Here is a 23,467-nt window from a genome sequence, read left to right as displayed (position 1 = left end):
TAAACCTCAAAGTATTGAGTTGTTTATCAGGCTTTTATTCTGAAAAAAAACAAAGATTTTTTTCTATTTTAAAATACAATTAAAGTAAACCAAAAAAATATTTTAAGTTACAAACTGTTCATGTCATAAGAGAACAAACATGTCTGGTGTTTTTTTTTTTTCATAGTTTCAGTGACAGTAGGAGGAGCTCTTATAGATTTGCAGAGAGAGGGAGGAGCTATGTGTAGAGAAGCAGGGAGGGGGAGGAGCTTCAGCAGATCATCAGGTGTAGGGATGGGGAGCCTCCTGCAGGTTTCTGGTCGGTCGGTCGTCATCCGCTCTCCTCTGAATCGTACTTAAAGTCCTGCATGATGTCACTCAGAGCTTCTCTGTTCTTGATGATCCTGCTCACAGAATGAAGGAAAGACACAGGCGATCTTCTGCGTGAACAGGTTGGTGCTGCGCGGTCCAGGGCGCTACCATGGGAAACCCGCTGTTCTCACCTGTGCTTGATCTCCTGGATCTGGTCCTGACAGCCGTCGTCCTCCGGGTGATCCTGGGCGCGCTGCCTCAGGAGCTGCAGCTCGGCGGTCTTTCAGAGAAGATTTACAGCGGGGTGGGAGAACGTTTAGCACACAAACCAGCATTAAGCTCCGCCTCCTTTTACAGTTTGGAGGTCAAAGGCAAAAAAACATCTGGACTCAAAAAGACGGGCAAAGCTTTTCCGGTTAAGATTGGAGATTTAAAAAAAACAATCGATGGGCGGCTGACTCGGCAAATAAATCAACACAATGAAAATCATTTTGTTCTATTGACTCAAAAGCCGACAAAATAAAACTGAAGAAGAAGAACTTTATGTGGAAAAAAACAACCTCCAGCTGACGGCTCGAGACGCAACACAACCCAGAAAGAAACAGAAGATGATCTGAAGGGCATGTCCAAAGTCTGGCCCTTTAAAATAGTGCATGAAATTGAGAGCATAAAAATGCCTCCGAAAATGTTCTGCATGTGCGACAATGCAGTGAAGGCCGTCAGCAGAGCGGAGCTTTGGAACATTTAAACATGGAATTTTATCAGAAAAATGTTGATGTTTCGACACGAAGCTTAGAAACGATTTTCAAAATGTCTGAGCTTCAACAAACCAGAAAGTCTGAGATATTTTGGCACAAACCAAACGAAAACTAAACTTGTGTTTTATGTAAATAACTGTATTTTTACAGAACAGTTTATATTCATATTCAATATAATATCAGAAGATAAGATCAGGAGCTTCAAAAATGAAACTATAGTTTTATATGATGGAAATGTAAAAAGCAAGAAAATATGCATTAACTGTTGTGAAACAGCTGAGAAAAAAAACCCTAAAAATGTACGAATGAGAAGGTTTTGGGGTTTTTTTTGTAGAAAAACAGAAAACAACCCTTCCTTTCAAATTTAAAAAGTCTAACAGATATTTAGAAAAATAAAAGCTGTCAGGTCAAAGAAAGAAAATGTTGGTTCCCAGTCAGCCTTTTCAGCTCCAAACTGCTGTTTCTGCAAAGTCTGGAGACCTTTTCAAGCATTTTGAGTTCTTTTTAAAAGGCTGTTTGTGTAGGGGACTGCGCATTCAGACGTGCATCCTTTTTAATATCTTAGAGGACACTGCCCTCTTGTGGTTAAACATCGACATTGAATAAAGTGATCAAAACAGTTTTGAGAAAACAAACATCTTTTAAAGTCACGTGATGGTGATCCCGCGAGAGTTTTTCACAAAGATTTGGCAAACATAACAACAAACATGAAGATTAGTAATTAACTAATTACTCATTTAGACAAAAACATTCAGTTTTTCCTGAATTACAGGTAAGTAAAAAAATCTTTTCTTAATTCCTCCACGTTCTCATCAAAATGGATGAAAATGTTCAAAGAGCTGTCAGCGTTGTTCATACGTCCCGTTTTCTGGGCGTTCACCTACCAGCTGAAGTTTCTCCTTCTCTTTGCTCTGTAGCCTCTCTATGTGCTCAGAAAGATCTGCTCGGTCAAACTGGTGGAGTAGCCGGTCCTTGATCTCCAGAAGCTCCTTGGAAATGCCGCTGAAGGCCTGTGTGATCTCATGGACCAGCTGCTTGTAGTGCTCAAAGTCATAATGGGGCCCCGTCTTAAGGTAGGCCTCGTGTCCCCTGGGAGGAAAAATAACAAAACAACTGAAATAACACAGCAAAAAAATGGAGAGCAACTCTCTACTGACTGTCAATGTTTACAGGTGAAACTAGAAATTTACACGCACCACATAAAAACACACGTGCTTTTTTTTCTCACCGTCTAGAAAGTCAACTTTTCCTGTTTTAGGTCAATTACAATTAACAAAATTATTTATGCTAGATGTCCGAAGAATGAGACGGGGGGGGGGGGGGGGGGGGGATTTTTTTAATCACTTTTATCAAAGTCAAAAGGTTCAATGCGCTAAGATCACTATGCCTTTAAACAATTTGGGAAACCCCAGATGATGATGTCATCTCTTGGTGGGAAGCTTCTGATACGTTTATTGACAGCATTTGAGTCAATTAGAAACACACCTGTGGATATGTATTAATTAGGGCGCATTTCAAACACACTTGCTTGTTTGTCAAACATCATGGGACAGTCAAAAGAAATCAGTCAAGATGTTAGGATGACAATTGTGGATTTGCTCAAGTCTGGCTCATCCTTGGATGGAAGTTCCAGATGCCTGAAGGCGCCACGTTCATCTGTTCAGACAAGTATAAACACCATCGCATCGCTCAAGAAGGAGCCGGGTTCTGTGTCCCCGATGAACGTACTTTGGTCCAACATGTCCAGAACAACGCAAGGACGAAGGCAAAAGATGTTGTGAAGATGGTAAGAATGTGTCATTATCAACAGTGAAACGAGAACTGTACAGACATGGACTGAAAGGCTAACCTGCCAGGAAGAAACCATCACTCCAAAAGAAACAAAGAATAGCCAGATTTAAGTTTGCTAATGCACACAAGGAAAAAGACTTGACCATCGTTATGTTTGGAGGAAAAAGCCGTCATCCCAATTGTAAAGCATGGGGGTGGTAGTGTCATGTTGTGGGGTTGTTTTGCTGCTGGAGGGACTGATGCACTTCCCAAAATAGATGGCATCATAAGGGAAAAAACAGTATGTGGAAATATTGAAGCAACAACTGAAGACATCAGCCAGAAAGTTGAAGCTTGGATCTTCCAAATAGACAACGACCTGAAGCATGCTGACCGCCAAACTGGTTACAAAGTGGCTTCAGGACAACAAAGTCAATGTTCTGCTGGAGTGGCCATCACGGAGCCCAGATCTAAATCCAATTGAACATTTAAGGTCAGAGCTGAAAAGGTGCGTACATGCAAGGTGACCTACAAACTTGGCTCAGTTACACCAGTTCTATTCAATTCAGTTTTATTTCTATAGCCCAACATTATAACAATAGTCGTCTCAATGCGCTTCATACCAGTACTGGTATGTTCTGTCAGGAGGAGTGGACCAAAATTCCAACCAAATCTTGCCAGAAGCTTGTGGAAGGAAATCCAAGACGCTTGACCCAAGTACTGCAGTTTAAAGGTAATAGTACCAAATACTAATGAAATGTATGTACATTTATGACATGGATAAAAGTAATTAAAACTTGTCAAAAAGAACTCCCAGTCTGATTATTCTGACATTAAGCAATTAGGAATAATTTTGTTAATTGTAATTGATCTAAAAGAGGAAAAGTTGACTTTTATTTCAGAAAACATCGGAAGCGGCAGAAAGTGTTGGCGCCTCGTGAAGCTGAACTTACTCCTCAAAGAGACGGTATGTCTCCACCCTCTCAGACTGAAGATGGTAGAACCTCTGGATCACTGCAGGAAAATCTGTGGAGACCTGCAAGAGTGACGCACATCCTCTCAGCTGATCTGCAGACTCTGTTTTGATATTATTGAACGATTGAACATGACAGAACGGGGCTTAACATGCAGAAAAGGAACAAAAAGTTGGTCACTGCAGCCAGAAAAAAACAGTGACAGAGCAACAGATCATGAAAAAAACAAAATAATGACAGATTTCTTAATGCAAGGCTTTTTTAAGGTTATATTGAAAACAAAATTTAAAAAAAAAGATAAACAAAACAAATGTTGTTATATGTTTAAGGGTCAAACTATTTACAACATTTTAATATACAAATCCTTATAAATTTCCCCAAACATATAAAGTCCCATCCATTTGGATTTTTTTTAACATATTGTGTACATTTTTTGCATATGTGATACTTTAAGGATTTTATATACATTTATATACATTTCCTGTTGGGGTCTTTTTTCTTGAATAATAAGATTACAAAACATGGAACTAAACTGAACAAGACATAGCGTGACATCACAAATACGACAAAATCTTTGAGTGACAACAAAAATCCTAATTTTGTATGCAAGTTTCTTCTATTTTATTTTCTAACACGATGCCAACTATGTTGTTGTTTAATAAAAATGTTGGTAGTTTGGGAGACATATTTTTAGCCAATTTTGTAGTTCTGAACTATTTGTATTTGGGGCCAAAAGGAACACAAATGTTGCGTGGTTTCAATGTTTTGTTTTGGTTTTTCACAAAACATACACATTATATAATTGATATTATATACTAATCTTAAAGGTTCTGTAGATATGTAGATGTAATTTAGTATTTTAAAATGAGTTTCTTAAATAATAGGAAAAAATACGGGATTTTAAATATAAAGTTCTTAATTTATTTACTATATCTGGATTAAATATATCTTAAAGATTATTTTATTAAGATTATATATGCAGTTAAAGGTCCCTCTTATTCATTGATTTTAACTCTTTTTTTAATCTAATATTGATGTTTCTTGTGATAATAATTGGTTGATGTGACAGTGTACCTTTTATTAGATCAATATATTCCAATGGAATAGCTTGGAGGATTTTTGTATAAACCAGTTTGTCTTCCACAAAATTATATTTCACACTAAACTGCTCACAGCTGGAAAAAAAATCCCCTTGCTACCTGAAATATGAAACAAATGTTCTTTTCATCATCTATATATTCACTAAGAAAAAGTCGTTTTTTCTGGAGTTCCACAAAAAGTACAGAGTATGTAGGGAACGTACATTTTTTTCTAGGAGAGGAGAATTTGTTTGTGAAAGGTTGATTATTTAACTGGTAATTAGTAAATATTGAAATGTGCTCTCTCTGTATGTTTCCAGTTCAACAAAGAAACAAACAGAAAGGATGTTTCAGACTTCCATCTTTCTCTCTTCAGACTTAGCTTAGCATACAGCTAGCAGCTTCACAATACCACGTGACATTTAGTTTTATATTATTAGTAAAGTTTAAAAATAAAACTTACCATGATTCTCCCCCAGAGATCAACACCGCCGTCTACTTTCTACAGTAGTGGCATAACAGGTTTATGATCTACACTTTTATTCACTTCAGTTCCGGATTAGCTCAATGCTACTTTACCCGGAAGTGACAACAACATGTCGTGAACAAGTTTGGCCTTCAAAGTAAAACACCCCCCAAAGTTGGATCATGAACTCAACTATTTGGATGAGTAAGTGAATATTTTTTTACATGTCATTTACATGTGAATTGTTAAGTTGAAAAAGGGGAAATATTTAAATATGATTGCATTTTAAAATTTAGATGAACATAAAAATGTAATTTTGTATAAATAATAATGGTCCATCTCTCAAATAAAGTAAAGACACTTTGCCGAGAAAAGTTCAGGTTTGACCAAGACCGATGAGGTAAGACAAAAAAAAAATCAAAATATAAAGAATTTATATAAAAAACCCTTTTGTATCGTGAAAATATTTTATTTTGGTGACACTGACCTCCTGGGCCAGTATGTACCAGCTGGACCTCTCTGGTCATCTGGATTCAGTCTTTTGTCAGTTCCTAGAGTTCAAACCAAATGTGTAGAGACGCTGCATCTATGCTCCACTGATTTAGAAGCCTTGGATCCTCTAAAACCGTCAGTGGATTTAAATCCAGGTTAAAGACCCACCTGCTGTTCTCAGCTGCCTTTGATTTGTTCAAGCTCACTTTAAATTAAATTCTGTTTAACTGTCTTGTATTTTTAACTTTACTGATCCCCTCTTTGACATTTCATGTAAGTGCTTCTTCCAACGTTGTAATGTCAAGCAGTGATGTGAGGAATCAAAGCTTTTGAACGGCTCATTGACGTGGTGGAAATCGACTTGCCGTCGGCTGGGAACCGTTTTTTATTCTATTCTTTATTCCTCCGTCCCCTAAGTTTTATACGTTCACATAAATGCTCAGACAAGCTCATCCTTCTAACTTCAGATGCAAATATCACATGAGTTGTGAAAACCGATTCAGGCGACAACCTCTGTGAAAAAAGAAAAGAGCGGCACTCAGTCGTTGCTCTGGGGTTGTAGTCGTGAGTTTAAGTTGTTGTTTGTTATAAATGTTCTTTTGCTAAGACTTTTCACCAGAAGATTTTGCATGGAGCTTCAAAGTATCCAGATTAATTTCTTGTATATCAATATCTTGTGTATCAATAATGAGTTTGTTACATTTTGTTACTGTATTTTTTTATTGAGATGATCTTATAATATTTAATTAAACTTGTTTTTAATCACTCCTGACATGACACTAAAATAAGAGGCCGTCTGTGTTTAGTCAATCCTCCAAAATGTACACGTCAGATTATTAATGATGATTAAATCTATTGTCAAAATGGTTTAAATTTAGATTAAGTTTAAAGCTGGTGTTCTTATCTTCTGCTGCATAGCACCTGGTTTCTGTTCAGAAGTTCTCAAATGACAGAACTGCTTTATAATAAGTGCAAGTAAATTTAGTGCTTTAGGAGGATCTTGGACACATTTTTATTTGGAAAAGAACTTGAATGTGCTGGGTAAAATAAATCAAAATTGTTATATAGCCTATTGAAAAATATAACACTGTTATATTATAATAATTTACAAGCTACATGTCATATATAAATGGCCCAAAGGCCGCAAAAAAGTGTGTTTTTACATACATACAAATTTTGCAGCCCAAACTCAGTTTTGTCAGTAAGAAACTGGACCAAATGGTTTTTTTAGAGGTTGCAGACCCCTGGTATAGCTGTTGCATTAATAGGATCATTCAAAGTACTCATACACACTCCTCATGCCTGCATATGCTCACAATATAATATTAACTATGAATCCAGATCAGACTTTAACATCTTGTCCACACATGTCAAATGAAGCTATGGTTGGTATTTAAATATTTATAACTTGAACTAAATTAGAGTTGGAAAATCTGAATTATAACTATTCTGATCCAGATTTCAGCTCATCCGTCCTCCCGGTGATTATTTCCAGGATTATATGAACAAACTCCAGGCTGGCTTCTTAAAAATGAACAAATCTGGAAAAAGACAAAAGAGGCAGTCTTTTCAACAGCTTTTTGAAATTAATGGATCCAAAAGATTAGGCTCCCTAAAGGAAGCCATGAATCCCATCACTAATGTAAAGCTGTATTTAACAGAACCAAATGACAGAACCAAGCGGCGTTTTATTTTGAAAAACTGTTTGGCCACATTGGCAACTGACGGAGACTAATGAGAGCAGCCTTCAATCAAACTATCTTCCATTTGTCAGCTTTAGTGATATAAATGTTGACAAAAATCTGGGCTGAAACCTTTTGTGTTTCCTGAAACACCACCGGGACAAATAGTTGGGGTAATTCCAAGCATTTGAAACTAGTTCGGTTTTATAACCTGCAACAGCATCTTAATGGATGTGTCTCCACCCTCACTCCCATCCCTCCATGTGACAGAAATAACAAAAAATTATGTAAATAAAGTCCAGGAGTCACAAAGTGCGCGCGGGTCCTCCCCCGCTTCCGTCGCTCATTGGTCCGTTCCGCATTTTCAGCACCAAGCAGCTGAACAGCGACACGTCGAGGATGCTGCCGCCGCCGTTACCATGACGCCATCAACCTGAAGCTGTATCCGGCAGTGTTTGATGTGTCCACGAGCGCGGCGGGAATGCCAGCAGCTCCCGCGGCTGTGACCGGGAGCACGCCGCCGTTATCTGCTGGTTTGGTGAAGATGAGCGCTCCCCTTCAACGCTGACGCTGTTTGGGTTTTCCTCCGCGGATGCGCAGGCATGACGGATTCCCCTCACGCCGCGCAGCAGATCACATCCGGCGGCGGCGGCGGCTCATGCACCGGATTGCTACTGCCGCCGCCCGAGCAGCGAGCTCCCCTCCCGGCGACGGGCCCAGAACGCCTCTTGTGACATGACAGCTCGGGGCAGAAAGACGAGGATCGAGGGTAGCAGGCAGGGGTCACGACACGAGCGGAAACGGATCAGATCCTGGAGCAGAGAGAGCCCAGAAACCGGGGGTCGGGACTTTCTGAGCGCAGAGGATCCAAACACCGATGTGTTCGGAGAACAGCCTGGTTACGGGTCTCCTCTGGGTCGGAACATCCAGAGAGTCAGTAGAAAGCAGACCAATCCAGGTCCTCCTGGCATCTGATCCCCAAGCCTCGGTGCGGGTCTGAGTCGGGGCTTCCTCCGCCTCTCATCCACGGCGGATGCGCGGCCTCGCTGTGGTCGCAGCCGCGGACACGCGCAGCCATGGGCTGCATTCAGAGCATCGCCTGCAACAAATCGCGAATTAAGCGCGAGAACATCCTGGTGCAGGACCTGTCGGCCACCATCGACCACTGCCCGACCGTCATCGAGGAGAACTCCCCCATAGTGCTGCGGTACAAGACGCCCTACTTCAAAGCGTCCGCGCGGGTTGTCATGCCCCCCATCCCGCGCCAAGACACATGGGTAGTTGGTTGGATCCAGGCGTGCACCCAGATGGAATTCTACAACACCTATGGAGACATCGGCATGTGAGTCCCGCCTCTGTCCACGCATGGCTGCGGGCTCCATCACTCAGCGGGGGCTCTGCCTGAGCATAACACGCACGCATTTGTGCGCGCAGCAGGTTCAATGAGCTCGTGCGCCTTCTTCATTCAGACGCCCACCAACACAGTCTGTTCCTGCGACTCCTCTATTAGAGGAGCTGAACAACATCCACGCTCCCCATTACACAGCGTGATCTAGCTAAAGGGGGGGGGGGGGTGAGGGGATGAGGGGCCCGTTGAAGTATTAGGGGCCGCACCAGATGACCGAACGACAAAGTGATGAGGATCAGAATTCTCTGCACTTTTTAAACTTCAAACCGTTTGCTGGATGTGGCCCTCGCCTTGTCGGGGTCCACTTCTGGCCACGCGCCCACACCATCTATTCATCCATCCATTATTCCTTCATTTATTCATTTGTTCATTCCTCTTTTTATCCATCCATCCATCCATCCATCCATTATTCATTCATTCATTCATTCACTCATTCATTCATTCATTCATTCATTCATTCATCTACTTATCCATCCAATCATCCATCCATCCAATCATCCATCCATCCGTTCTTACATCCATCCATCCATCTATCTACCCATTCATTCATTTATTTACTTATCCATCCATCCATCCATCCATCCATCCATCCGTCCATCCATCCTGACATGCATCCATCCATTATTCATTCATTCATTCATTCATTCATTCATTCATTCATTCATTCATTCATTCATTCATTCATTCATCTACTTATCTATCCATCCATTCTTCCATCCATCCATCCATGAACAATGTAGAATTTCTTTTTACGTTATTCATCCTTTGACACCATGGAAACACATTTTGTCTATAAGTTTCATTTCATCCTAAGTATCAGAAGGTTAGATCACGTTAAAGAGGGCAGTGATGACTGTGAAGGCTCTGCTGCACTAGTAAACATCTGTTTGTAAAATCTGGCAACAGTTTCAGCGTTCAGCATACTCAGCATTTTAGTTCTGGCCTCTTAACGTGTCAGAAGTTCAACCCTTGTGTTATCCTAGGCACTTTAACATTGGGAGTTGGGTCATCTAGACCCACTAGACCAGGGGTGTCAAACTCATTTTGCCTCGGGGCCACTTTCAACCCGTCTGATCTCAAGTGGGCCAGACCAGTAACATTATAGCAAAATAAAGCAGCTTTGTTTTTGTTAATTTACTCAATTGGTAAAAATGCCTCAACCATGGTAGCCTAATCATTTATTATTACACATTCATTCATGGAGAGCGAATATATCTTAAATAAAATTAATTTCACTTAAAAAAAGGTCTACTCAATTTTTCACAGACTGAATATTTTACATCGAATGCTGAAGAAATCGCAATAATAAACTCAAGAGGGGCTGCGGAAAAAAATGAAACACCCTACCTAGAATGTAAATGTGCAAATCAATGAAAAATTGAACTAAGTTAAACTTGCAAACATTGAACATAAGAATGTGGAGCTAACCTTCTTTCTCCCCTGAAACTTCACCCTGCCATCAATATCAGGATTCAGAACCTGTGCAAAAACACATTTGCTGTCATTCAAGTGAGCAAAACAAGATGAAATGTCCAAGAGTCTTTTCCTGGTTTGCTGCCTGAATTATCTGATAACACCTGCCTTCTTCCTGACCGGTCTGTTCAACACCTCTAATAAATATGTACAACTGTACATATTCTGTGATGTTGGTGCTTTCATCAATAGTGACTGAAAATACAATAAATGACTGGATTCCTTCATTTGGCACCCAAGTCTCCTCAGAGATGTTGGATCTGTAATTGTAATCCTTGATAGACTCATGTTGGCAAAAGTCGACTGCTTTTTGGGAACAAGACTTCTGCAGCCTTCAGCATTTTTTCATAAGTTCACCATCAGAGAATGGTTTGGATTCATTCATGTGTGGGCCACACTAACCGCGGGCCATATGTTTGACACCCCTGCACTAGACAGTGCGCTGAACCTTTTTTCTTCAATGATTTGTGATCTTCACTGGTGTCCATGGATTACATGAAATCTTTCCACCTTTATCCACCTTTGTCATGGTAGGGAGAACACGTCAATGAAAGGGTGGGGTCATCTAAGATAGCACAAGGGTTAAGAGAAAATCAGTATCCACAGATTTTGTGATTTCATGTAAAGTTAAGTGTTTCAGATGTGATTTCTTATAAAATTGTGAAGATTAGTTTCTTTTATAGTTAAGTGTTTACTTCAGAGATGCGACCCTGCATTTTCCAGAATCACCCTTAAGGTCTCTTAAGGTCATTTCCTCTCTTCTTTCAGGTCAAGCTGGGAGCTGCCTCAGCTGCGAGAAGGTTTGGTGAGGGCCATCAGTGACTCTGACGGGGTCAGCTATCCTTGGTACGGAAACACCACAGAGACCGTCACCATCGTCGGCCCCACCTCCAAGCCGTCCCGCTTCACCGTGAGCATGAACGACAACTTTTACCCCAGTGTCACTTGGGCTGTGCCAGTCAGCGAATCCAACACACCCTTACTGACTAACATCAAACGGGACCAGAGCTTCACCACCTGGCTGGTGGCGCTCAACACCACATCCAGGGAAAAGATCCTGCTCCACACCATCAAGTGGAGGATGAGGGTCGACGTCATGGTGGACCCCTCCCAGCCTCTGGGCTCAAGGGCCAGGCTGGTGGGCCGGCTGTACCAGGACCAGCCGCGGGTGCTGGCCCGCATGGAGCCGGTCCCCTCCAACGCCATGGGAAAGCCAAACGCCAACGACGCTCAAGTCTTAATGTGGAGACCAAGGAGGGGCCCTCCTATTGTTGTCATCCCCCCCAAGTAGAAGAATATGATTGACAGGTCTTCAGTGTAAATCACTGAGATATGCAGTATTCCAGTGGAGACGATGATGAGGGCAAATGATGGCTTGAAGGGGACTTATTGCCTTAATGCAGTTTCCCTGACATGCGTCAGAAATTACACAGAAACAAAACGCCACGTCTTTGTTTCCATCACAGGTCATGGCTGGAGTTCCCTCCGCCCCCGGGGGCAAGCCTCTTTCTAGAGATGCTCAACAGCTTTGACCCGTGGACACAAATGCCCGAGTTCCATGGTCCAGGAAAACCTGAGGTCTTTGGTCTGAGGGTTCAGCAGTGAAAACGCCGCTTGCAGTTGAAACCTTCTCGTGAGTCACAGAAACACAGAATTGCAAACGACGCTCACCGATGACAGAACGTTAAAAAAAAACTCCTCAGGCGGAGGATAAAAACCTCCCAGTAATAGTGGTGGAGCAACTTTTTAGGCTGCTTTGACTAAACATGTAAAAATCCTCATCATGTATTGTTACACAGTATGATCCTTGTTCTGTAAGACAGAAATGCAGAGTTGGAAACCCCCGCCTTCTGTTCGCTGAGCCACCTGGCTGCCCTCCCACTGCGGTGAAGCGCACCAGAGTTCACCTGCAAGCAAACGGCAGCCATGTTTCCAGGTGCTCCCAACTCTGGGGTTGTGTCCCAATTCCCTCACCACTTAAAGCGCCATATAGGGTGTTTTCTTAAGGGTGTCCAAATCTACAGTTCCAAAATCCAGTCCCAAATTTCCCAGAAGTCTCTGCAAAAAAATAGTTTGCATCCATGCTCAATAGATTGCTAAATATAGACCACTACGCATTGCGTTTCAACAATTCGTAGTTTGATAAAAATGATTTAAACTTATTTTTGTATAATTTATGGAGCCCCTAAAGAGACACTGAAGTATTTTCTCGTGCGCACTAGATAGCGACTGGTACGCTCGAGCAATCAGAAGTTTTCTTTTTTTGTTTTACTTGGATGTGATAAATCATTCAGTGGATTTATCAACAATCGTCATCTTTTCTAGGTTTTTACTTCTGAAAACGGGTGACATCACATTTTGTGTTGAAAAAAAAGTAGTTCTCATGTCTCCGAATCGCATTCAAATCCATGGCACCCTACATAGTCCTACAGGGCTTATGGCGGGAATTCAGACACAACCTGGGTGAGACCACACATCAACAGAGAAAACAAACATCTTGACTTTGGAGATCTGAAATGAGGAGGAGCTCACAGACAGAGTAAAGTCTGAGCGGCTCCCTGAATATTTCCAGGTTTGGATTTGTCTTTACAGTTTTGGAGTCTTAGACCTTCAGGAGCCCGTAGAGATGTCCCCTTCATGCTGAGAGTTTGACGGCACACATCCGAGTGAACGTTCTGAAGGGAACCCTGCCTTAACTCCCCACTGCTGCCTTTGAAGACTCAGACATGTTTCTTTGCTTTGGTGCTGATGAGCTGTGGTGAAGCGTCCGCGCCTTTGCCAAACGGGAAGAAACTGCAGGTGGATGGAAACCTGCACTGTAGCTTCTCCAACAGGAGACATGAAGTCTTCACACATGCAGGTTGTTTCAGCCTGAATGGAGACATTCACATCTGACAAACCGCTGAGTAAGCGTCTCCAAGAAAAGAGGTTAGTGTTTCAGCTCCCAGGAGAGCAGCGCCATCATGGCGGCGTTTGTTCCTATCAGAGAATCAGCTGCAGGAGGAGGGTGCTGGGTTTGTGTCTTTTCTTTCATGTGGATCCAGGCTTGCTGCTGCCTCACACCAGACTGCCTCACACACATCCGAGCCTCATTTGATTTGATCTCACACGGTTTGGTGGTTTCAGCCCCGCGTCACAGCGATGCTGTCGTCCTCAAATGAAGCCATGCAGACGGACGTTTCCACGCCGCAGAGCTTTTCCGGTTCTGCCTTTAAAAAGCCAGAGTTGCCTGTTGATGACAGCCTGCGACTGTAAAACCTGAAGGTGTCTTTTGCCCAGAGAGGAGGACAGCCGTGATGCTTTCATGACCGGGGGAGGCGGGGCAAACAGGTGTATGTTGCCATCAGAGCAGTATTAGAGTATCTGTAGCAGTGTAGAAAACAGTCCAGCAGCGGGACCGTCTCCGCTGCTGGAGCCTTAAAGACTGAAAAAGATGCCAAACAGTCTAAACGGTTTACACAAAACCGAGACATAAAGGTAAAAACGAAAGAAACGACGATAATCAGCCTTTGTAGTTCATTTGGAACAAAGGCGTTTGACAATAAAAGAGTATTTGAGATCTAAGAAGAGCAGATTTTTTTGTATCCTAAGAGATTTTTTGAACTTTTTTGTGTACATTGATGTTCCTCAGCAGATCATTTGTTAGTTTGGCCCCATTTAAAGTCCCACTCTGATCTTCTTCTGATCAGTTTTCACAGTTGCCAGTGATCTTTTAATTACGATGATTCCGTTTTTAACCTAAATAAATGGAAAAAAAAACCTGTCATTTTCTAGAACATAGTTTCTGCTCAGCGGCAGGAGTTCATTAGAAACTCCCCTCTGAGTTGTGAGTGGGACTGTTGTTGGCGGGGACTAAGCCTGCCCCGACTTCCCATCATCCCTTTGTTTACAATCTCCCCTACTAGCTTACAGCCCCCCACACCCACATCCTAAGATTAGCGGTGCAACAAAAACGTTGCAATATCGTAGCTATCCAGTCGTACAGTTTGGATCCAGACTGCAGCTCAGATGAAGAAAACAAAGACGTTCATGGATCCATTTATCTGCAGGTGGATGCATCAGAATGAGGCGAAGCTGAGCCCCACCCGGCGCTTTCTCTACATCACAAATATGATCTTAGCCAAACAACATTTTTTCGTCTGCTCCTGATTCACAACAATTTAAATAAAGAAAAACTCAATAATGCAGTTTTAAGCTTAATTTCCTTTATACATGTCCTCCATCATCCCAAAACCAAAAACATATTTTTTTTTCATTCAGAGTGGGTCTTTAAATGCCTGATTTGTCCTAAAAATAGTAGTAGTAGTAGTAGTAGTCTTTTTTATTTTGAACTAGTGAAACAAATGTAAAATAACAGAATAAGACAAGAACGAGACAAAACTTACAAAAACAATAAAAAGACAAGTAAATTATACAAAACAAAACAAAACGATATAAACACCAGTTCAAAAGGGAGTGATAAGAAGAAAAATCTTATAAACTCTCACCCCCCTTTACCCTAAGCCCTTACTTTCCCACCATCAGAGTCCAGTGCCCTACCCAAGTGTATATGTACATATATACATGTAATTTTCATTTCCAAACAACATACAAATGAATAACAAAAAGTATTGTCAAAGTATGCAGATTTATAAATGCTGACATTCTGTATTTTTTTGTATTTGCACATATTTATCCATGATCATGGATAAATGAAAAATGAATGAAACAAATCATCAGAACCAGCTCTTGGTACTGGACCATTGTTCTGCTTCTATTTAGAGCAAGATGGTTGAACTGGTGCATGGATCAAGGCCCTCAGCATGGTTTGAAGTTCCAGAACAGTCTTTGACAGGTGAGGGATGACCTTTAATGGACTCTCAAAGAGGTCAGTCTGTGTTTGTCATATTGTGTCACTTATCTGTGGTTACATATTAACCTGCTAACGAAGGACACGTCTCTCACCTGAATCAGTTTCTGTTTTTGGCTTCAAATAAATGGACTTTATCAAAAACTTCAAAGTGTTTTTTTTTCTTTCCCTTCTCAGTTGGCTTCACGCTTTCTCAGATCAAGTGAAATAAATCCTACTTCCGAACCTGTTCCTTCTCACGAGTCACACATTTCAGTGAGAAAAGTTTCAAATAAGTTCCTCAAGCTACCAAACTATGAGTTCAAACATCTGGAAAAACCTCTGTTTTCTATGCTAACCTTGACAAAGTGTTAATGCCAACAGGAACTGTAAGTCCAGCTGAGCAGTTTAACCCCTTCCTGCCGCATGTTGATAACTTACCATTAAATCCAGGACTCTAATAATTTATCATTAAATTGAACGGGAAAAAAACTATTGAAGGCCATTTCTTCAATAACTGGAAATAAATTCAGGCATGAAAGGGTTAAGCATCTTTTTGGAAAAATTTGATTGAGTCCTGCAAATGTCTGACCTTTTCCTAATGTTCATGATAAAAAAAAAGTCTGGATCAGAGGATCTGGTTGATCAGAGGAACAGCTCGTTGTTTTCCCGGCAGACCTTCTCACATCCTGGTGGGAGAAGGTGCTTCTTTCTGTCTCAGCAGCCAGTGAAGCTTTCCCTCACATCTTCATATCTGCAGCAGCGGTGGAGGCGGGTCCACCAACACGCCTCCACCTCCACACCGTCTGCAGCTCCAGAGCAGCTCAGGTGATGGACTGACACACCTGTGGGTCTGAACAGAAATTCCAGTTTGTCTTGACTTGAACAAGAAAAGGCTGCAGAGCATGCTGGGAGTGTTTTCCATTACCAGCTACGCCTGTGGACTGGAGGGTGGAGCTTCAGCAGTGATGTCAGTCCAATCTGGACTGCAGTTCTGATCAATGAGTTATATCGCTAGAGGATACATCACATGATTCCTCATGGGAGGAGAGCACTGCCATCTTGGTGAGGTCAAAAGAAGGAGGAAGGCATAACATTTTACAGTTAAGGACTAGGCTGCACGGTGGCACAGTGGTTAGCGCTCTTGCCTCACAGCAAGAAGCCCCCTGGTTCAAGTCCTGGCTGGGGGACCTGAAACAGAACATCAATGGGGGGGCCTTTCTGTGTGGAGTTTGCATGTTCTCCCAGTGCATGCGTGGGTTCTCTCCGGGTCTCCGGCTTCCTCCCACCGTCCAAAAACATGCTTCATAGGTTAATTGGTCAATCTAAATTGTCCCTGAGTGTGAGAGTGATTGGATGTGTGATTGAGGACATTCTACCCTGCGACAGAGTGGCGACCAGTCCAGAGGCCCCTGCCTTAGCCCACAAGTGGCCGGGATAGGCTCCAGCAGCCCTGTGACCCAGAAAGGGAAAAACGGAATAGAAAATGAATGAATAAGTTAAGGATGTGTGTGTGTGTATATATATGTGTGTGTGTATATATATATATATATATAAATATATATATATATATATATATATATAAATATAAAAGCTACTGACATGTGGGCACTGTCGACCTCACCAAGATGGCGTCGCGCTCCGCCACCGTTGGCCAGGCTTCCCAAGCGGGCGTGTCTCCTCTAGCGATATAACTCATTGGTTCTGATATTCTTGTTTTTCTCCCGCTGCTGCTTTTAAACCCATCAAAATAATTCTAACCTTAGAGTTCGTATACAGGTAACTAGTTACTTTTCTGAAGTAACGTTTAAAAAAAGTAGTTTTACAGCAGCATTCCTGAGTGGTTTCAGGATGAAGATCCGCCACTCTTCCTCCTTCACGCTGAACAGCATTTGTTCCAGCAGGTTTTTATGTTCTTTAATATCTTTTAAAACCATCATTTGTTCGTTAAACTTCAACTTTGTCAGAACAATCAGAATAATTCATCATTTCAGTCCTATGTTGATGATTAATGAGGATTTCTTTATCGTTATTATTATGAATATCCCTGCTTGGATCATTTAAGTTTTATTCCATTTTATCTAAGAAAAATTCCCACAAGGGCTTGCTGTAAAAAAAGTAAATGTAGCTACAAAGCTTGAATCATTTCCATTTTTCACCTAATTGACGTTCATTTTCCTGCTTTTAAATGCCGTCTGTTGGATTTAATAATACGGACACCAGAAGATTGAATTAATTTTTTACTAGAGCAGAAGTTTCCCGTCTGAAAATAAGTTTGGATGAAGATCAAAACACCACGTTCCCAAACGTTTCTTTTACACAGAAGATTCACACATCCATCATTAAAGTAACAAGAATTCATAATCATACCCGCTTTTTCCAAAGAGCATCTCCAAAAACCATCAGGTGTCACAGGTGTGACCAAAGACCTTCAGGTGTGACCAGTGACCATCAGGAGGCATGAACCAACGTGTAAACTGAACCCAAACTACATGAATAAGTTAAAAGTGAGAATGTCAGAGTAGCTTCTACCCACATCGGATGAACCTTCATCAGACTCCGGCAGACGTCGGAGGTCGGAGACCCCCAGGCGTCATCAGCAGATGTTCAGGAATTGCCTGCAGTCTTAAGCTTTTTGCCCTGAGTTGTGCCTTCCAGGCAGACAAGTCTCTTCGATTTGTGTCTGTGGGACAAACTACTTCAACTATCAGTGCTGATTGACTCAGATGCACAGCAGATAGGGGGCGTACCCCCGGAGGGAGGGTAGACGTGGCTGCCTGAGCTCAGACTCTCAAAGACATAATTGCCTATTTCTTTCTCAGCCCTTCATAGCGGACAGCTTTGCTTTGAGACCCACCACCACCTGGAGCTTCACCTCTCCTCCACATAAAGACCACAGATGACCTTTCCCCCCTTTTCTTTCACTAGTCTCTTGGTCCTCCTTCTCGTTTTGACCTCTCCACACGGCCTCCTGCTGCTGGTCGGGGTCAGCCTACGCCCTGCTGGGGTTGGGAGACGACTTGCCTTCGTAGCCGTACAGGAATGTGGCCATGATGACCAGGATGGCTCCAAGGAAGAAGACGCTGCAGAGAGGAGGAGACACCACCATGAAGACAAAGGCCGAGACCACGGACCCACGCTGGAGCAACGTCTCACCTGGTGGGCTCAAAGTCCTGCAGCAGGAAGTAGGAGATCAGCGTGGACAGAATGATGGACAGAGACGTAGCAAAGCCTTTCAGGATGTTGTCTGCATATTTTATGACCGCTGCTATGACCAAACCCCCCAGCGCCTGGAAAACAAACACAGACGGACGCGGGCGTGACCTGCAGGTCTGAGCCAGCGGGGTGAGGCGAGGACATGCACGCCTGCTGTGGAGGGTTACCTGCAGAGCCACCACCGTCCAGGTGACCGTGCTGTAGCCCTGGAACATACCCGCCTCTCGGACCCTCTCCCCATCGTAGGCCAGCATCCCAAAGAGCCCAAACACCAAACCAAACATCCCTGCAGACAGACGCAGGGGGAGGGGGGCAGACAGACAAATCAGTACATATTTTTTTTTAACTGGTATATTTTGAAGATGTAATACATGAACCGTTGGTTTAAGCTGAGGGAGGGGGCAGGTCGTGCCCATTTAGTGCCCACAGCTTCTATTTTACATTAAAACTGTTGACTAGTCGTCTATTCTAAAATGCATTTTTAATAAACAAAGAAAATAATATTTTTTCTTATCAGCTTGGTTTTGGACTTTGACATGATTTCTGGAGGACTGAAGCTCCGCCTCAGATGGGAACCTTCATCGGTCTGTTTGAAAACGGCGTCTCCTTACTGACCCAGCTGGATGTTACGGATCCAGACGCTCTGTTTGCTTTCCTTCAGGATCTTCTCAAAGTAGACGCCGGCAAAGCCGCTGGAGCAGCACGCCACCAGCACTGCTGCCACGCCCACAAACTGCGACCCAGCAGAGGCGGGCTCCTTCTCCGAGGACACGGCGGAATCCGACGGCCACTGTGGGAGCAAAGACAAATGCCGGGATTTTCACTACAGTCACCTGGTTACTGCAGACTCAGAAAAAATAGAAACTTCCGGAGTTTCCAAACGTTTCTTCAAACTGGAAAAGTAAAAAGACGATTTTTAAACGTTAAAAACACCAGAGGACAATCTGACAACCGCGGGAAGAACAAGAAGGAGGTTCATTCAGATCGTGGAAATAAAGCTGAAAATGTAAGTGACGTGCAGCACACATGGACACGCCCACTCTGAGGACACACTACCTCTAAGGGGGACACACCCACTCTGAGGGGGGAAAAACTCATTTTAAAGGGGACACACCCACTCTGAGGGGGGAAAAACTAATTTTAAAGGGGATACACCCACTCTGAGGGGGACACACGAACTCTAAGGGGGACCCACCCACTCTGAGGGGGACACACGAACTCTAAGGGGGATACCCCCGCTCTGGGGTGGGACACACTTACTTTGAGGGGGACACCCCCACTCTGAGGGGGGAAAAACAAATTTTTAAAGGGACACACCCACTCTGAGGGGGACACACGAAATTTAAGGGGGACACACCCACTCTGAGGGGGACACACGAACTCTAAGGGGGACACACCCACTCTGAGGGGGGAAACACTAATTTTAAGGGAGACACACCCACTCTGAGGGGGACACACCAACTCTAAAGGGGACACACCCACTCTGAGGGGGGAAACACTAATTTTAAGGGGGACACACCCACTCTGAGGGGGGAAACACTAATTTTAAGGGGGACACGCCCACTCTGAGGGGGACACACGAACTCTAAGGGGGACACACCCACTCTGAGGGGGGACACACGAACTCTAAGGGGGACACGCCCTCTCTGAGGGGGGAAACACTAATTTTAAGGGGGACACACCCACTCTGAGGGGGACACACGAACTCTAAGGGGGACACGCCCACTCTGAGTGGGGAAACACTAATTTTAAGGGGGACACACCCACTCTGAGGGGGACACACGAACTCTAAGGGGGACACACCCACTCTGAGGGGGACACACGAACTCTAAGGGGGACACGCCCACTCTGAGTGGGGAAACACTAATTTTAAGGGGGACACACCCACTCTGAGGGGGACACACGAACTCTAAGGGGGACACGGCCACTCTGGGGGGGATGCACCCACCCCAGGGTGATGCAACCAACCATGAGGGAGACCCCCCACTCTGAGGGGGACACGCCCACTTTGAGGGGGACACACTAACTCTCAGGGGGACACAAATCATTGTCAGGTAAAGAGGAAAAAACTTGTTCTGAAGACAGGATGAACAGGTGTGCTTGGTATTTAAGACGCACCTGCACAAGAGCCACTCCGCCCATCAGGATCAGCAGTGATAGCCACTGGTAGATGCCCAGCTTACGTCCCAACATTGAGACAGAGAACAGAGCTGTGGTCAGGATCTTCAGCTGGTACGTCACCTGGAGGGAACCAAGATGGGAAAACATTCAACCCAGGAACCAGAGGACTTCTCCTTCCCACACAGTGTCCCCCTGCTGCTCAGCTGCCATACCTGGTAGGTCGCTGCATCCAGGTTGGACAGAGCGACGTACAGCAGGTTGTTCTGCAGCGTGTAGATCCCCGAGGGGATGGCCAGCTTCAGCGTTTCCACGGGTTTCTGGAGGATCTCCTGACGCAGGATGCTATTCAGAGCTCTGACGCTGTAACCTAAAGATAGAAAATGGTCGGAATTATAACGTCAACGATCCATCAACGCTGGTTCCGCATGCAAGTACAGATAGAACCACCACAGTCCAACCCACACATTTCAGGAAACACCACTGGATTGTTCTTTAGAGCAACTGCAAGGTTCTCAATATTCTAGAACAGTGTTTTTCAACCTTTTCTGAGCCACGGCACACTTTAACCTTAAAAAAAATCCCGCGGCACACCAGCATCCAAAAATTAAAAAAAAAGGAGAAACTCATGGTCTGTATTGATCTACAGCCCCTGCACAATCTCACGTACATTTTTGAGATAATTGTTACAGAAAAAGCTGGAAACTGCAGCTGTTTTTTTCTAAAAGATGCAATAAAAGTTAAGTTAGAAGATTTAAAAACAGTTTGTGTGTTCGTTAGTTTCAAGACGTTTAACAACAGATCTCCTTTTGCGCTGTCACTCTCACAACCCAATGCATCATGGGAAATGTAGTGCATAAAACGGCCGAATATCGCTTTTCGGAGCTTCATTGTTTTGTTCACTTGTTCCACGGTCTGATACCGGATTCTGTGGAAAGCTACACCGCTAAAGACGAGCTTTAGCTGGTATTTCTGTTAGAACTGAGCGACTTTACGAGCTAAATCGGGACAAGGAAGTGAAGACTTTAAGCACTTCTGATTGGTCAGACTGATGACATGTGATTAACCCCCCCAACACGGGACTTTTCCAAAATACAGCCGAAGGTGCAGCTGAATCGCGGTACGTCATTCTTATCAAAATGTCTTTAATAAAATAAAATAAACGCAAAGAAAAGGTATTTTACGATCTTTTATATTCCTAACTCCTCAGTGTTTTATCAGGGCCTGTTTGGATGAACAGAGAGCAAAAATCCTGGAGATGGGAAATGTTTTTAGATCAGTTAATGAGGGCAATTTCCCACGGCACACTAGTGTGCCGCGGCACACTGGTTGAAAAACACTGATTTAGAAGATGTTTGAGGCTCATCAGCTTCTTTACATTTTCTTGTTTAAGTGAGAAGCATAATAACTTGCCTTTTGAGTCCTCTGAAGAACAGAAATCCAGTCAGAAAATAACCGAGAACAGACATCCAGGAAACCGTTCCGAAAAGTGGACACTTTGACACAGAGGAACCTGAAGGTTCTCTGCCAGGCTCATCAGAGGAACCAGAAGGTTCTCTGCCAGGCTCATCAGAGGAACCAGAAGGTTCTCTGCCAGGTTCATCAGAGGAACCTGAAGGTTCTCTGCCAGGCTCATCAGAGGAACCTGAAGGTTCTCTGCCAGGCTCATCAGGGGAACCTGAAGGTTCTCTGCCAGGTTCATCAGAGGAACCTGAAGGTTCTCTGCCAGGTTCATCAGGGGAACCTGAAGGTTCTCTGCCAGGTTCATCAGGGGAACCTGAAGGTTCTCTGCCAGGTTCATCAGGGGAACCTGAAGGTTCTCTGCCAGGTTCATCGGGGGAACCTGAAGGTTCTCTGCCAGGTTCATCAGAGGAACCTGAAGGTTCTCTGCCAGGCTCACCAGAGGAACCCTGTACAAACCTTTGCTGTCAGAGTGAACTCACTATGCTCCTTGAAGACCAGCAGCACGCAGGCGACGATCTTCATGAGCTCCGCCACCACCACGGCGGAGGAGGCCAGGTACCGTGGGCCATCGCCCTGCAGAGTTCGGGAGTACCGCATGGTGAGGACCAGGGAGGTGGTCTGGAACACCAGGACCCCCAGGGAAAGGTACTTCAGCTGGGATGAAGCCATGTCCGCCGCCCGTTTAGAAGCTGGCAGTCGAGAGAACACCGTGAGCGCGGAACCGGAGAAAACGGCGGCAGATCCGGTCCTCACCTTTAACCTTAACGGCGCCTCGTCTTTGCATGAACGCACTGTGTCTCTCTGGTACCGCGGCAGGTTCAGGTGGTCGATCCAGTTGTCAAAAGAGCAGCTCAAGAGTCCGGACGTCCATTGACCCGAACCGTCCGCATGTTAATGTTCAACAAAACTCCAGACTGACGAACGCGTTAAAAAAGAAACCAACAGGACAGAAGTTCGACGAGGAAAAAAAGTCACTGAGGAGAAGTTAAATCCTGTTGGACTTCCGCGTTCGAGGCTCTTCCTCAACTTTCAGAAGCGGTTGTCTGTGGAAACGAGCGCCCTCTGCTGGTCCGGTGACGCACAGGGAAAAAAGCGGAAGTGATTCGGGGTTTGTTGTTGTTCCTCGCCCTGCAGGCTTTAAAGGCCAACTTTAATCTTTTTTTCAACATTGTTGGTCATTTAATATTTATTAAATTACGCGGTATGTTTTCTATTTATTTGTGTTTTTTTTGTTCCTCAGCTTTTTACAGCATAAGTTTGCTTTTTCTTCTTTAATCTTTATTTTGACATTTTTGTGAACGTACTGGGATTTGGAGTTCATGTTTTTCTCTAAGGTTTTTGCTTAATCCAAGCTACTTTTAATTAATTACTGTATAAAGTCTCATATTTTCCCTCATCTTTGCAGCTTTTCTCTGTGGCCAAAACAAAGTCTATTTTAATTTTTTTCT

The 23,467-nt window shown here is 43.6% G+C and overlaps 3 protein-coding genes across 3 annotated transcripts; 1 reads left to right on the top strand and 2 right to left on the bottom strand.

Annotated features, from left to right (window-relative positions):
• Positions 1-14: 14 nt before the first annotated feature.
• rex1bd (required for excision 1-B domain containing) lies at positions 15-5,510 on the bottom strand. The gene is made up of 5 exons (XM_023954101.2): positions 5,336-5,510; positions 3,773-3,855; positions 1,934-2,138; positions 483-571; positions 15-383 (listed from the first exon to the last, which is right to left on the bottom strand). The coding sequence occupies exons 1-5, from the start codon at positions 5,336-5,338 to the stop codon at positions 311-313; spliced, it is 453 nt and encodes a 150-aa protein (XP_023809869.1). The 5' UTR covers positions 5,339-5,510; the 3' UTR covers positions 15-310.
• A 706-nt stretch (positions 5,511-6,216) lies between these two features.
• fam78bb (family with sequence similarity 78 member Bb) lies at positions 6,217-14,792 on the top strand. Its single transcript, XM_004067685.4, has 2 exons — positions 6,217-8,854; positions 11,162-14,792. Exons 1-2 carry the CDS (start codon positions 8,589-8,591, stop codon positions 11,682-11,684), a joined length of 789 nt encoding a protein of 262 aa, XP_004067733.1. The 5' UTR covers positions 6,217-8,588; the 3' UTR covers positions 11,685-14,792.
• A 2,656-nt stretch (positions 14,793-17,448) lies between these two features.
• Positions 17,449-23,069, bottom strand: slc35a3a (solute carrier family 35 member A3a). Its single transcript, XM_004067684.5, has 8 exons — positions 22,773-23,069; positions 22,499-22,708; positions 20,771-20,925; positions 20,556-20,678; positions 19,053-19,227; positions 18,605-18,723; positions 18,378-18,511; positions 17,449-18,304 (listed from the first exon to the last, which is right to left on the bottom strand). The coding sequence occupies exons 1-8, from the start codon at positions 22,801-22,803 to the stop codon at positions 18,214-18,216; spliced, it is 1,038 nt and encodes a 345-aa protein (XP_004067732.1). The 5' UTR covers positions 22,804-23,069; the 3' UTR covers positions 17,449-18,213.
• Positions 23,070-23,467: the final 398 nt, after the last annotated feature.

This window comes from Oryzias latipes, chromosome 4 (assembly GCF_053564925.1).
Source record: "Oryzias latipes strain Hd-rR chromosome 4, Olatipes_Hd-rR_3.1".
NCBI classification, from domain to species: Eukaryota; Metazoa; Chordata; class Actinopteri; order Beloniformes; family Adrianichthyidae; genus Oryzias; species Oryzias latipes.
Note: the sequence above shows the minus strand (reverse complement) of the source record. Positions and strands in the feature narration are given on the sequence as shown.

Excerpts from the sequence above, each read along its gene's own strand:
- fam78bb (XM_004067685.4), top strand. The coding sequence starts at position 8,589 with ATGGGCTGCATTCAGAGCATCGCCTGCAACAAATCGCGAATTAAGCGC. Across the intron at positions 8,855-11,161 it reads ACCTATGGAGACATCGGCAT|GTCAAGCTGGGAGCTGCCTC; the intron begins GTGAGTCCCGCC and ends CTCTTCTTTCAG.
- rex1bd (XM_023954101.2), bottom strand. Across the intron at positions 2,139-3,772 it reads ACATACCGTCTCTTTGAGGA|GGGACACGAGGCCTACCTTA; the intron begins GTAAGTTCAGCT and ends TTTTCCTCCCAG. Across the intron at positions 384-482 it reads ATCCAGGAGATCAAGCACAG|GATCATCAAGAACAGAGAAG; the intron begins GTGAGAACAGCG and ends TTCTGTGAGCAG.
- slc35a3a (XM_004067684.5), bottom strand. The coding sequence starts at position 22,803 with ATGCAAAGACGAGGCGCCGTTAAGGTTAAAG. Across the intron at positions 20,926-22,498 it reads GCTGGTCTTCAAGGAGCATA|GTTACAGCGTCAGAGCTCTG; the intron begins GTGAGTTCACTC and ends TTCTATCTTTAG. Across the intron at positions 18,305-18,377 it reads CAGGACTTTGAGCCCACCAG|CGTCTTCTTCCTTGGAGCCA; the intron begins GTGAGACGTTGC and ends TCCTCTCTGCAG.